The 12,008-nt window shown below is 57.2% G+C and overlaps 6 protein-coding genes across 6 annotated transcripts; 2 read left to right on the top strand and 4 right to left on the bottom strand.

The window, feature by feature from the left end:
* The first annotated feature begins 84 nt into the window (after positions 1-84).
* Positions 85-1,359, top strand: F5Z01DRAFT_751642 (uncharacterized protein). The gene has a single exon (XM_046267056.1). It carries the CDS (start codon positions 253-255, stop codon positions 1,177-1,179), a length of 927 nt encoding a protein of 308 aa, XP_046116743.1. The 5' UTR covers positions 85-252; the 3' UTR covers positions 1,180-1,359.
* Positions 1,360-2,270, bottom strand: F5Z01DRAFT_659536 (uncharacterized protein). Its single transcript, XM_046263779.1, has 2 exons — positions 1,858-2,270; positions 1,360-1,796 (listed from the first exon to the last, which is right to left on the bottom strand). Exons 1-2 carry the CDS (start codon positions 2,122-2,124, stop codon positions 1,374-1,376), a joined length of 690 nt encoding a protein of 229 aa, XP_046116744.1. The 5' UTR covers positions 2,125-2,270; the 3' UTR covers positions 1,360-1,373.
* Positions 2,271-3,210: 940 nt separating this feature from the next.
* F5Z01DRAFT_186799 (proteinase) lies at positions 3,211-5,449 on the top strand. Its single transcript, XM_046257979.1, has 5 exons — positions 3,211-3,817; positions 3,879-4,171; positions 4,231-4,342; positions 4,397-5,105; positions 5,168-5,449. The coding sequence occupies exons 1-5, from the start codon at positions 3,489-3,491 to the stop codon at positions 5,318-5,320; spliced, it is 1,596 nt and encodes a 531-aa protein (XP_046116745.1). The 5' UTR covers positions 3,211-3,488; the 3' UTR covers positions 5,321-5,449.
* Positions 5,438-7,658, bottom strand: F5Z01DRAFT_689459 (glycoside hydrolase superfamily; the record flags this gene model as incomplete). Its single annotated transcript, XM_046266079.1, has 4 exons — positions 6,856-7,658; positions 6,748-6,802; positions 6,387-6,695; positions 5,438-6,323 (listed from the first exon to the last, which is right to left on the bottom strand). The coding sequence occupies exons 1-4, from the start codon at positions 7,238-7,240 to the stop codon at positions 5,438-5,440; spliced, it is 1,635 nt and encodes a 544-aa protein (XP_046116746.1). The 5' UTR covers positions 7,241-7,658.
* Positions 7,659-8,084: 426 nt separating this feature from the next.
* On the bottom strand, positions 8,085-9,394 carry F5Z01DRAFT_187307 (oxidoreductase). The gene is made up of 2 exons (XM_046257981.1): positions 8,875-9,394; positions 8,085-8,814 (listed from the first exon to the last, which is right to left on the bottom strand). Exons 1-2 carry the CDS (start codon positions 9,044-9,046, stop codon positions 8,117-8,119), a joined length of 870 nt encoding a protein of 289 aa, XP_046116747.1. The 5' UTR covers positions 9,047-9,394; the 3' UTR covers positions 8,085-8,116.
* Positions 9,395-9,944: 550 nt separating this feature from the next.
* On the bottom strand, positions 9,945-11,896 carry F5Z01DRAFT_187310 (MFS transporter). The gene is made up of 2 exons (XM_046257982.1): positions 11,407-11,896; positions 9,945-11,343 (listed from the first exon to the last, which is right to left on the bottom strand). Exons 1-2 carry the CDS (start codon positions 11,621-11,623, stop codon positions 9,950-9,952), a joined length of 1,611 nt encoding a protein of 536 aa, XP_046116748.1. The 5' UTR covers positions 11,624-11,896; the 3' UTR covers positions 9,945-9,949.
* Positions 11,897-12,008: the final 112 nt, after the last annotated feature.

Below are 12,008 nucleotides of genomic sequence, written 5' to 3' on the forward strand. Positions count from 1 at the left end.
CCTGCCTCTTCGTGCCTCGGCAATCGGTCCACCGAGGAAGGCACAGCCAGAGAAATGTGGAGTATCATCCCGCGGGCGCTAATCCCCCGTGATAACGGATAACGCCGCCATGCGACCACCAACTCAACCCCAGACTCTCCAGTGCACGTCACAACCTTCGCTCCCCATTCCACGGTCCTTCGCAGACCTGTGTAAAACCTTTTCTTCCTTTGGCCTCACCTAGCACCTGCTCAGACCCAAACGACAGCCGCCATGTCGTCAGAAAAGCCCTCACCAGAGCAGCCGCCGTCCTCGTCGGCGGCCCCCTCTGTCGACGGGGTCCATGTCGCTTCCCCAGCCCCGACCCGCTGCCAGACAATCCTCTCGTCCACAGACGCCTTTCTGGCCCGCCTCTACCGATGCACGTCGACACGATCCGGCGCCGATGTCGTCTTGTTCTTCCTCACATATGGATTTCGACTGTCGGCCAATGTCCTCGAAACCGGCTCCCGCGCCGCCATCCGCTCGTCGGCGAGTAAGCTCGTCGCCCTCGCCCTCCAGCTCCCGCCCTCGCAAGCCGTCAACTTTGCGAAAGAGGCGCCATTTGCGAACCCGTTTGTCGGGCTCGCGCTTAAGCTCGCGTCGCGACTGAGGGCTGCCGTCGCCGTGCTGACCGAGGTGCGAACCTTTGGCCGACTCTGGGGCCTGCTGGGTCTGTACTTCTCGGCCAAGAAGCTCGTCCTGTCCGCGCGGGCGAAGAAACAGGAGGGCGAGAACTCTGCCGAGCGCACATTTGACTTTATCGTCGCTGCGGCGCAGATCACATGTCTCATCTCGTTCCAAGCCACGGAGAACATCACATACCTCTCGAGCAAGAAGATCCTGGGCTTCTCCCCTGCGACGCAGGGCAAGCTCATCATGTGGAGCGTGCGGTCGTGGGCGCTCTATGTGGCGATGGAACTGGCGCGGCTGGTGGTGGAGAGGCAGCGCAAGATCTCGGCGGCCGGGGGCCGGCTCACGGAGAAGGACCAAGCGTGGTCCGAGGGTTGGAAGAGGGACTTTTTCAGAAACCTGGCCTGGTCGCCGGTCACGGTGCACTTTAGCACCCCTGGCGGGTTCCTCAGCGACTTTGCTGTCAGCGCCCTGGCGTTTCACCCGGCGCAGTCGCAGATGCGGGAGCTCTGGGCTGCGAACAAATAGGGGCATGGCCAGGGGCACGGGTCTTCGGGACCTGGGCTGTTTCGAGGCGAAGCATTGCAGGATATGGGTAAGAGCACGGTTGGATAGCAAGCGCTCCATTTTTTTGGCGAAGAGTGTGTGTATACTGTGGTGCAGAGCATATAGACAGGCCACGATCCAGGCAATTCTCTATCATTATTATGTGCATTATCTATCTACATGGGCATGCGCACCATCTCCTCCTTGGTCCAGTACTTCCTCATGTTCTCGGCACCGAGTGTCCTGACCTCGTCGTCCAGATGCGTCCACAGGACGTCGCCCCACGTCTCCATCCGCGCCTTGAGCCCGCTCAGCTCGAACTCGTACTCGCCCGTCTTGCAGCCTCGGAGGTAGTCGGCCATCCTGTCCATGCCGGCGTGGATCAGCTTGTGCTGTGCCTGCAGGTCGCCCCGGAACTCGGGCATCTTCTTGGCCAGCACCGGGAAGATGTGCTGCTCCTCAATGTTGTGGTGCACGGTGAGATGTTGAATGAAGCGCAGGCCTTCATCTAGGAATTGCTTGAGGGTGAGATTCCGAGGGCGCTTGTTGTTGCAGCATGCCTGCCAGAGGAGGTTCCATGACTGACGGAAGTTGTTGTGCTGGGGATAGGTCAAGTGTCAGTGAATGATGACGAAGTGAGTGAGGGGGGCGGCGGCTTACAAAGAGGTCCATGTGGTCGGCCATATTGTTGTAGATTCGAAAGTCATGATCTGATAGCGGCGGGAGTTTCTCCTCGGCCGCGGGCGACGCTGCCGCTTTGCTGTCGTTGGCTGACATTTTGTGTATGAGAGACTGTGCTGTGGGTGCGCCTGCGCGGGATGAAGCACGTCGTGATGCTAGTAGATAAGCAGGCGTCGGATTTCGAAGGGGCGTCAACGTCGTGGCGGTACACAAGGCAGTTCTGCAACGGCGCGCGAGGTATCTCATCTGTCTACTCGTGCTGCGAATGGCCGGATACTACTACGTACGGATACAGGTTGGGGGGTTTGTAAGTGCTTATGAAGCTCTCGGTCTCATTCAATATTTTCCAATCTCCATTGATAATTCCATTTTGGGCTGCCGCGCGGGTTCCTGATGAAATACAGACTTGCTGATTGGCTGGCTAGGCCCAAGATCCATTCCCGATGGGGCGAACTTGGTCAGTTCAGATCTTGAAGGGTTTCGGGCTTGATGCGCGGATCACTCGCAGTTCTCATGTTTGGAAATATGCCATTTGAGTCAAGCTTCATTCAAGAAAGTCTTGGAGATAGGAGGACACCTATATTGAATATGCTATCTGCTGTCCCAAGGTAATTATGTACACATATACCAACGTAGATGTCTGTTCACAACGTTCAGGGTACCTAGGTCAGCGCAGAGGCCTACCTCGGGCTTGAATAATATCCATAGCACGAAGTTTGAGTCTTGATTTAGTTCACCAAATTGCACATTTGCTTGTGCAGGTCCTACCTACTAGCCTAACTACTCCAGGGTGTATAGCTCGTTCCAAGTACACCAAGTGCACCACCGCGACTCTCCACGCCACATAGCCATCTACGATACGCGGAAGAGGTCTTCTCATTTTCTCATCAGGACTGCATTTTGTGTACCAAAATGGTAGTTCAACCAAAAGGGCTCGATCTTCCTGTCTGCCCCCATCCCCTGTTGCAGATTGGAGAACGGATCCCGCCTCGCCCCTGTTGGACTGACGAAAGGTTGAAGTGCACCGTCGAGACCGAACAGACTTGCTTCGCCTCCGCATCGCTCGCTCTGGCCGACTGAGGAATGCCGTCTTGCGGCAACGACTGCCCGAAGCGAAGGCGTAGCGGGGCCTAGGTCAGCCTAAGGATCCTTGGTGACGCCGCAGTCGTGGAGGCGCGAGCGGAATGCGATGCACAGTCCAAGTAATAATCTATCATGGCGATGCCGCAGCGGGTTAGGTGAGATTTGAGAATGGGCTGGCCCAATCAGAGGCTGCTGGGTACGAGCAGTGACTGTGGAACGCGACCTATGACGTGTGGGGGGTTTGAACGTTGGGGGCCACAAGGCTGCCGAGCTGAGCTATCCTCGACGATCCATGGGTTTGCACTGCGAAGCCCAACATGCTGGTGCCATGTGTGTACGTGGCACGGTTCAAGGCTGGCCCACGAGTATGGCATATAAGATGACCGCTCGACGCTCCACGTTGGCGGCCAGATGTGCCCTGAGTCTTGGTAGACGCAGCTCCCCCCAGATCTCCGTGCCTAGTCTTAGGAAAGAGCAGACATACACTCCTTCCTCACTCATATACATTGACTCCCTCAGAGTTGAGAATGCGCTCTTCACATCTTCTCACACTGCCAGCCTTGGCACTGGCAACGCCATTCGACCTCAAGTCCCGACAGAACAACGTGAACTCTTCCGGTATCACCTGGGGAAAATGCCACGATCCCTTGATCCCTGGCAATTCGAGCCTGCAATGCGGCTCGCTCGATGTCCCTCTTGACTACACCAACGAAGACTCTGGTGCAACCCTGGCCCTGGAGATTGTGCGCGCTCCAACCCCCAAGGTGCCCAGCAAGGGCAGCATCTTCTTCAATGCTGGAGGTCCTGGTGCTTCCGGCATTGAAGACCTTGTGGCTCTCGCTTCCAGGATTCAATTGTAGGCTGCCCACGGAGGTGACATATGGACAAGAGCAAACCACCAACACTGACGTGTGCAGCACCACCAACTACGATTACGACATTGTCAATATCGTTCCTAGAGGTACCAACAGCACCCTGCCCTTCTCATGCTACCAGGACACGGCGTCATCCACCTACGCCGGGCTCACCCTAGCTGCATCGGCATATGACACCGCTCCGGCCAATATCTGGGTGCAGTCCCAGCTTTTTGCGGACAATTGCGCCGCGATGCAGACAGAGAACGGGACACTCATCGGAACGGCCTTTACGGCCCGCGATCTGATGCGTGTGGTGGACGTGCTCGAGGAGGATGGCCTTCTCCGCTACTGGGGTATGTTCAACCAAGGCCGGATCGTGTTATGAATCTGACTGAGACTAACTGTCTTCAAGCTCCCTCTTACGGTACCCTGTTGGGTGCCACGGTCGCCGCCATGTTTCCCGACAAGATCGACAAGATGGTCTTGGACGGCGTCGTCAACCCCACTCTATACTACCGCAACAAGTGAGTATAGCATAATGGACTCCCCTGAATAATAGCAACTGACCTCGCGTGAAGTGAGAGTGAGACGTTCACCAGCATAGACGGCACTTTCAATGGGTTTTGCGTAGGCTGCGCCGAGAACCCCGACAAGTGTCCATTGGCCATGAATCAAACGGCCGACGAGGTGAAGCAAGGTATCTTCAAGATGCTCGAGGGGTTGCGCACTGACCCCTTGGCGATTCCAACACCCGGTGGCCCTCTTGGTGGTATCGTGCTTGACTATAGTTTTGTCAAGAACCTCATCGGCTCAAGTCTGTACTACCCCAGCAAGTGGTCTGGCATGGCCTCGCAGCTCTTTGCTGTTCAGCAGCGGAACCTCACGCTTATTTCTGAGATTCTTTCGGCCGGCGCTGCAGGCGGCGGCGATGCTACTGGATCCAACGCCCTGCAGACCGCCGTCGCCCCTGACAGCAACGCGCGCGATGGTATCAAATGCAGCGACGTACTGACGCATGCTGCGAACCGCAGTGAGTTTCAGTCCGCCCTCGACGCTCGCCATGCCGCGGGATACTTTGCCGATGCCGCGGACGACCTGCCTACGCGATGTGCGCAGTGGAAACTGCCTGCCAAGGAGCGCTACGACGGCGATTTTAAGGTCAAGACCACCAAGCCGATCCTCCTTATCAACAATGAGTTCGACCCGGCGACGCCGTTGGTATCCGCAAAGAACGTGTCGGAGACTTTTGAGAACGCTGTGCTGGTGGAGCAGCGAGGTGGTTATGGTGTAAGTCTCTTCTGTCAGTGGATTTGGTTGTGGTTGAGCATTTCGAGCTGACTGTGGTATAGCATACCATTTGGGCCCACGTGAGCCCCTGCACAGTGCAACACATTGCGACGTATTTTGCGAATGGTACGGTCCCTGAGAAGGGTGCCATATGCGATGTCACTGTGCCGCTCCTGTCGGGCCTCACCGGATGGGAGGAGATCCTCGGAGCTTGAGTTGTAATTCTGGATGCAGCGAGTCTTTACTTGACCTGGGGCGATTGCGAAAGAGAGTAGATGGGTCCATGACCACAATACTAATGCTGATTTATACTGATTCTACTCTGTCGTCCACTACTCAAAAATCTCTAGGCCTACCAGGTCCGGGGCCCAGTGACCGTCGTCAAAGCCGCTGAAGACAACAGTGTTCTCGTCCCCAGCAACAAAGCCGTCCAGGGCAACCATCAAGCGGCCCGTCTCGTACCAGTCGCCCCCCGCGAGAGGGAACGCCCAGCGCTTGGCCTCGTTGTCGTTGACGGCGAAAGTCATGTTGCGCGTGTTGGTGGCCCAGTCACCAATGGTATGTGTGTACTCGTAGTTGATAAAGTCAATGCCAACAAAGATCTCACCGCTGTGCGCAGAAGAAACGCCCTCAAAAGTGACGCTGGCGTCGGCGTTGATGGAGCCGACCTTCAAATGGTTGGGAAGACAATCATCAGCGCCGCAATCGACGAGCGCCGCCTGGCCGCCAACAGTCGCGTCCTGTACCGAGTAGTAGGCTATCGACGAGGGCTTCTCGGTGGTCTCGATGTCACTCAGCACCAGGAGACGCAACTCGTGCGGCTTGAGCTCAAAGGTCTGCACGCCTGAGATGGAGCCATCCTCATGAGCCCAGACGTCGCGCGAGGCAGCCGAGCTCACGCCGACGAGGCTCAGGTCCACCTCGACGGTTTGCGTCTCGTTCTTCCAGTTGGCGATGCCGAGCACCATGCGGTCGTCGGAGAGGGGACCGGCCCAGACGTCCCACTCCTCCTCGGTGTAGCGGATGACGAGCGCGGCGGCTTTGGCGAGGGGATCCTGGTTGATGGCGATAACCTCCTCGTTCCGCATGACCTCGAGGGAGGACGCGGGGATCTCCGCCTCGACCAGGACGCCGCCGATGATGAGGGGGGACTTGAGCATGGACCAGAAGCCAAAGTGGAAGTGTTCCTCTTCGACGGACAGTGCGTTCAGACCGATGCTGCACAAGGGGGTGAGAAGGTGATTCCTCGGGAATGAACACTTCCATCACGGGTGGACTTACATGAGCATGTCGAGGTCGGCAAAGGCGCCGGGCCCCGTGTGCTGGACGTGGGGGACGGCCTGGTTGACGATGCGCCAGAGGGCGCGCCAGGCGTTGAAGATGTCGTTGCTCATCCGCCAGCTGTTGCCGAGGGGCGCGGTCCAGTCCGGGACGTTCTGGCCGATGCCCCACTGGCAGAGGAAGTACTGCATGTCGCGGTCGGTCTGGTTGAGGGCTTTTTCCATGGTGATGAAGCGGTCCGGGCTCTGGGACTCGGGGGACGTGACGTCGACCATCTCTGTTGGCGAGGTGGAGTAGCAGTTGTCATATCTGGGAGTGTCAGGGGTGGGATCTGAGGGGAGTGTTAAATGGAGATACGTACTTGAGTGTGTCGCCTCCCCAGTCTGCGAATGCCTGGGCATCAATTTCTTCATATCCTGCAAAATGTCAGTGATGAGACTGTTTCACAGGGCATAATTATGACACTCACCAAGAGACGCAGGAGTGTCGGGAAGCCCACACATCCGGTACCCAGCGCCAGAGTACAGGCCGAACTTGAGGTCCAGATTGTGAATAAAGTCGCCCAGTGCCTCGGGGCCCGAGGGGAACGTCTCCTTGTCCCACTGCAGCCTGTCCTGTTCGTCGCGCGTGGTGGCTGCCCAGCCGCAGTCCACTGTGACGATGTTGTAGCCGAGGTCGCGGAAGCCCAGGTCGACGAGACCCTGGGCGTTCTGCTTGATGATGGTCTCGTTGGGTTGGCAATTGTAGTGGTTGTAGCTGTTCCATCCCATGGGGGGTGTGGGGGACTTGACCGTTGTGCCGTAGACGGCCGGTAAGGCAGCGGCGAGCACAGTTATTCTTGAGGTGATGAACATGGTGCCGAGGTGAGGAGGGGTTGGGGGTGATTTAGGGAAGTGAAGCTGGAGGCTTGCGGGTAGACGAGGAGAGATTGAACTTCTTTATACGTTGGCAACCCGCCTGAACATTGACGTCCAGATTGCACTTGGCAAGCACATATCAATGGCCTAGCGTAACAACCTGCAATGACTATAGGCACGCGTAAGAGACCTAAGTAAGAATAAGGTCCTGCCCCGGATCGACGAGCATCTGCCGTCCGCAACGTCGTATTCCGCCTCGCGGGGGTGCTCTCCCATAGGACCGCTTGAGAGCACGTTCGGGCACTGCCGATCCCTTGCGTAGACTGCATGTTCAAGGTCCTAACAGGGAAGGTATAAAACTGAAGACCATGCATCTACAGCGGAAGTCTCTTCGGAAAGATCGTATAGACTCGGAAGGCTCGCGTTAGATAATGCGAGGACGTTTGGACAACTGGGGGAAGTGATGGTGTCCGGAGGTCCCTCCGGGTCGGACCCACAAATCGCGGCCCTGCTCCGGACGTTGGCCGGAACCTTGATTCTTCCCGTCATCGGCATGTACAAGGGGTGTCTATAGGAACCTCTCAGATCTGACCTTATCAGGAGAGAAGAAAATGAGAATGGATAGGCAAGTCAAATTCAATCCTGGGTCAAATTCAGAAGGTGATCAACGAAGAGATACAGATGAGCGGTTCAATGTGGTTAGTGAATATCTGCCTACCCTACGTATGTCTATCGTTACTGGAGTGGACATCACTTACGCAACTATACCGTCTACACGTCCTTAGCTTTACTTGGAACGGGGATATTTAAGCTTATGAGGAATTTCTTTTGCAAAGTATGAATGTAAACGCTAAAACCGGATTCCCCCCAAAACTACCAAGCAGTATGCCTTCCGTCTATCACAATGTTACTGCCCGTCACAAAGGAACTGGCGTTGCTCAACAAGAAAAGCGCAGCACCCTTGAACTCGCTCGTCGTCGCTAACCGACCCATCATGTTATCTTGCGCCCAGCTCTCCACCAGCTCGGGCTTCTCCTCCATCTCCTTCTTGATCATGGGCGTCATGATATACCCAGGGCTGATGCAGTTCACTCTGATGCCGCCCGTGCCATCCTCCCGAATCGGTGTCCACTCCATGGCGAGACTGCGCGCGAGCTGTATGAGGGCAGCCTTGGACGAGTTGTAGACGGGCGAGATGAGTCCCTTGTTGGCGACGAGGCCCGACATGCTGGCGACGATGCAGATGCTCCCGCGACACTTGTACTCCATCATCTTGCGGGCGGCAATGGTGGCCGTCATGAGGACGCCGGTGTAGTTGATGTTCATCATGGCGTTGGCGTCCCTGGCCGTGTACTCGGTGGCCGGGGTGACCTGCTGGAAGGCGGCTGCCGCGAGGACGCCATGCAGTCCTTTGTGCTCTCGCGCAATTGAGTCAATGAGGTGCTCGAGCTTGTTTGTGTCCCCAATGTCGATCTGGCGGTACTCGAGGGAGCCACCGAACTCGGGCTGGACGCGCGACAGGGCTTCCTCCCACCCTGCGACGGGGGGCGGGGCCATGTCGAGGCAGTAGACTATGGATCGATCATTGTCAGTGCTTGTGTCAGAGGTCTGTTCTGGCAGTGTGGGCTCACCTCTCCCTCCAGCTTCGACGAGTCCTTCCGCCAATGCCAGACAAAGGCCTTGGGCTCCGCCAGTGACGATAAATGTTTTACCGCCAAGGTCAAAGTCGGCGAAGCGTTTTGCACCGACTTTGGTCTCCTCAGGTAGACCGTTGCCGGTGATGGAGTCGATTCTGGAGCCCATTGTGCTGTGTTGGTGTGGGCAATTGAGATGTAACCTGGATTTGTGAGATCTGTAGTGTCGAGTGATTTGATAGACAAGAGCACAAGGACGACGGTTTAAGCTGCAGTAAGTTTGTTGATGGAATCCATTTATACCCTCATGCTTGGAGGATTGCCACCCAGAGAGGCTGGAATCTCCTCAGCTCTGATGACCCTGGAGATACGTCCGGATTGCGCTCCTCAAGTCTGACATTTGGCTTGATCAAGCGTCACTCTCACGATGATGGCATGTAGTCGTGGCGTTCTACGTAATCTTGATAGCAGCGTCACCGACCTGGGTACACAATGTGCCCATGCATGTAGAGATCGTCCGGGGCGGAGGTCCGCTCATCTTAGCGACAAGCGGGCGACTCGGAGGTGATGTCCGGTGGCCGTGAATAGAAACTCAATTGGGGTCAGATAAAAGTGCAATGATCATCCTGTCACGCAGAAAAGTCCTATGACAGGATTCAATCCGTCCATGATCGCCCGTGGCTCGATTGGCGACAGGCAACTGAATGGTCCACATTATCGGTATGTTTGTTGACGGCATATTGTCGTGATGATGAAATCATGCAGCGCGAAGATTGACCTGGTTTACGGCGACTCTGCTAGATGGGAAAGTACACAATGCCATTGAGAATCGTCGATCGGCTCACGTAAATGAGGGACAACCAAGATGAGGATCGCTTCGCTGCCGGGGAGAAAGGTCCTCTTCATGCTTGTCGCTTTGAACAGTGTCCTACACCCCCCAATGACGGCGAGCGGGACATTTGCTCAGCAAATGGAATGCGAAACAGACTGGTATGTGGCGCTGAGACCACTTGCGAGTCTGGATTGGAAAATAGACATTGTTGTGGCTACACGGCTCATTAGACCAGGCGTCCTACGCCTTCTCCCCAGACTTGCCCCCATCCTTAAAAGTAGGCCGTGACTTCTTGAACAAAAAGACCAGGCAGATGGCCAGCCCAAGCCCAGCCGTCCCCAGGCCTATATACAACCCCCCACGGAACCCCTTGAGCATGCCCGTCTTGGTGTCCTCGGGTCCATGCACCTGGCTGTCAACGGTGCCGGCAAAGCCCACGCCGAGCGCGATGCCGTAGTTGACGCACGTGTTGACCAGACTCGCGCCGATGCCCTGGTGCTTGCGCCCGACGGCGTCTGACAGGATCAGCGTCGCGGCGGGGAAGCTCATGTCCATGCCAAAGGGCATGATGAGCATCGACACAAAGATCTGGCCCCAGTACACCTGGTCCACCGGCGCAAAGGCTGTCAGCGCCACGCCCGTGGTGAACGCCGCGAGGGCCATGGTCATGACGAGCGCGGGCCGGACCTGCCAGGGGCCCAGCAGCTTGCCCGTCACAATGGCCGCGCAGGCGCCCGCGATGGTGACGGGGCTGAACCACGCGACCGTCAGGAGAGGCGAGAGACCGCGCACGTTCTGCAGGATCTGCACCAGGTACAGCGTCCAGATGCCAAAGGTCGCCCAGCCGCACGCCACCGCGCCCAGGACAAAGGCCACGTCCGAGTTGACGGCCGAAAAGGGCAGCAGGGGTCGCGTAGCGTACTTGAACTCGAAGAGGGCAAAGACGCCAAAGAGCGCCAGACCCAGCACCAGCGGCACCAGCACCGTCGCCGTGGCCCAGCCAGAGATGGGCGCCTGCGTCCACGCAAAGTTGAAGAGGACCAGCGCGACGACACCAGCCAGAGCACCCGGCACATCGAGCGTCTCGCACCACGCCTTGAGCCCCTTGGGTAGAACGCGAGCCCCTGGGCATGGCGGGACGGCCCAGACAGCAATCACTGCGAGGACAGCAAGGACAATGGCCATCGCCCAGTTGGCCCAGGGCCACCAGGCCAAGGCGAGGAGGGACCCAAAGACACCGCCCAGGACGCCGCCAATGGGCGCCACGGCGCCAAAGAAGGCAAAAACCATGGCCTTGCGGTGACCGGGTGGGTAGGTGGCGCCAAAGATGGCCAGCGCGTTGGGCAGGCAGATGGCGGGCCCGATGCCCTGGAGGACGCGGGCGAAGACGGCGAGGGTGTAGTTGGCGTAGACGCTGAGACCCGCGACGACGGACCAGAGCGAGAACCAGGCGTAGCCGATGATGAGCATGCGCTTGTAGCCAAAGATGTCGCCCAGACGGCCGGAGAAGAGGATGAAAGTGCCGACGGTGAGCGAGTAGCCGCCCACGAGCCAGGCGAGACGGGGCGCACTGGTGATGCCAAAGGACTCGCCTATGGGGCGTAGGAGGACGAGGGTGCCCAGGTACGCGGACTCTAGGATCGGGTGAGTAGGAGGGTCATGATGGATATGGGGTTTGATGTGGATAGAGAACTCACGGGTGAGGAGCTGGGCCATGCAGACGACTGCGACAAAGATGGCCTCGCGCGGGAAAGACATTGTCTGCGCGGCCCAGACGGAGCTTGCATGAGACGCTGTGTTGGCGAGAATCTCGCCTTGGTGATGGCTGTCATCGTTGCTGTCGTTGTCGTCATGGTCGTGAAGACTCCGAGGAGTGTCGTTGACAGTCGTGGCGGCGCTCTCGTGGGCGGCCATTGTCGCTGACGATCAAGTCTCCTTTGTGCGTATGGCTTTTACCCTGCCAGTAACAAACGAAAGAAATGAGAGATATCAAGACTCATAGTTCGTTGGGTTAGTGAAGAAAAAAAAAAAAATCTGCCTTGTCGATCAACGACTGGAGATTGCGAGCGAGGCCGCGTGCCGTTCTCGGCCGGTGGGTGGGAGAGGATTAATCAGAGTTGATTCAGCTCGGGTTATCAATCAATCAGTCATCCTTGTTAAGCTATTTGAAGAAACGCCCCATTGCTGTTGTGGGTTGATGAAGAAATGCCGTATCCACGACTTTAAGTGCCGGCGTCCCGCGGTGTGCACTATCGGGTAAGCAGATCCGGGTATCTAAAGGGTAAGCAGATCCAGCAAG

The sequence above is a fragment of the Emericellopsis atlantica genome (assembly GCF_019669845.1).
Source record: "Emericellopsis atlantica unplaced genomic scaffold F5Z01scaffold_19, whole genome shotgun sequence".
Taxonomy (NCBI): domain Eukaryota; kingdom Fungi; phylum Ascomycota; class Sordariomycetes; order Hypocreales; family Bionectriaceae; genus Emericellopsis; species Emericellopsis atlantica.

Excerpts from the sequence above, each read along its gene's own strand:
- F5Z01DRAFT_751642 (XM_046267056.1), top strand. The coding sequence starts at position 253 with ATGTCGTCAGAAAAGCCCTCACCAGAGCAGCCGCCGTCCTCGTCGGCG.
- F5Z01DRAFT_187310 (XM_046257982.1), bottom strand. The coding sequence starts at position 11,623 with ATGGCCGCCCACGAGAGCGCCGCCACGACTGTCAACGACACTCCTCGG. Across the intron at positions 11,344-11,406 it reads CATGGCCCAGCTCCTCACCC|AGTCCGCGTACCTGGGCACC; the intron begins GTGAGTTCTCTA and ends ACCCGATCCTAG.
- F5Z01DRAFT_186799 (XM_046257979.1), top strand. The coding sequence starts at position 3,489 with ATGCGCTCTTCACATCTTCTCACACTGCCAGCCTTGGCACTGGCAACG. Across the intron at positions 4,343-4,396 it reads ACTCTATACTACCGCAACAA|TGAGAGTGAGACGTTCACCA; the intron begins GTGAGTATAGCA and ends CCTCGCGTGAAG. Across the intron at positions 5,106-5,167 it reads AGCAGCGAGGTGGTTATGGT|CATACCATTTGGGCCCACGT; the intron begins GTAAGTCTCTTC and ends ACTGTGGTATAG.
- F5Z01DRAFT_659536 (XM_046263779.1), bottom strand. The coding sequence starts at position 2,124 with ATGAGATACCTCGCGCGCCGTTGCAGAACTGCCTTGTGTACCGCCACG. Across the intron at positions 1,797-1,857 it reads CCGACCACATGGACCTCTTT|CACAACAACTTCCGTCAGTC; the intron begins GTAAGCCGCCGC and ends ACCTATCCCCAG.
- F5Z01DRAFT_187307 (XM_046257981.1), bottom strand. The coding sequence starts at position 9,046 with ATGGGCTCCAGAATCGACTCCATCACCGGCAACGGTCTACCTGAGGAG. Across the intron at positions 8,815-8,874 it reads CGTCGAAGCTGGAGGGAGAG|TCTACTGCCTCGACATGGCC; the intron begins GTGAGCCCACAC and ends ATCGATCCATAG.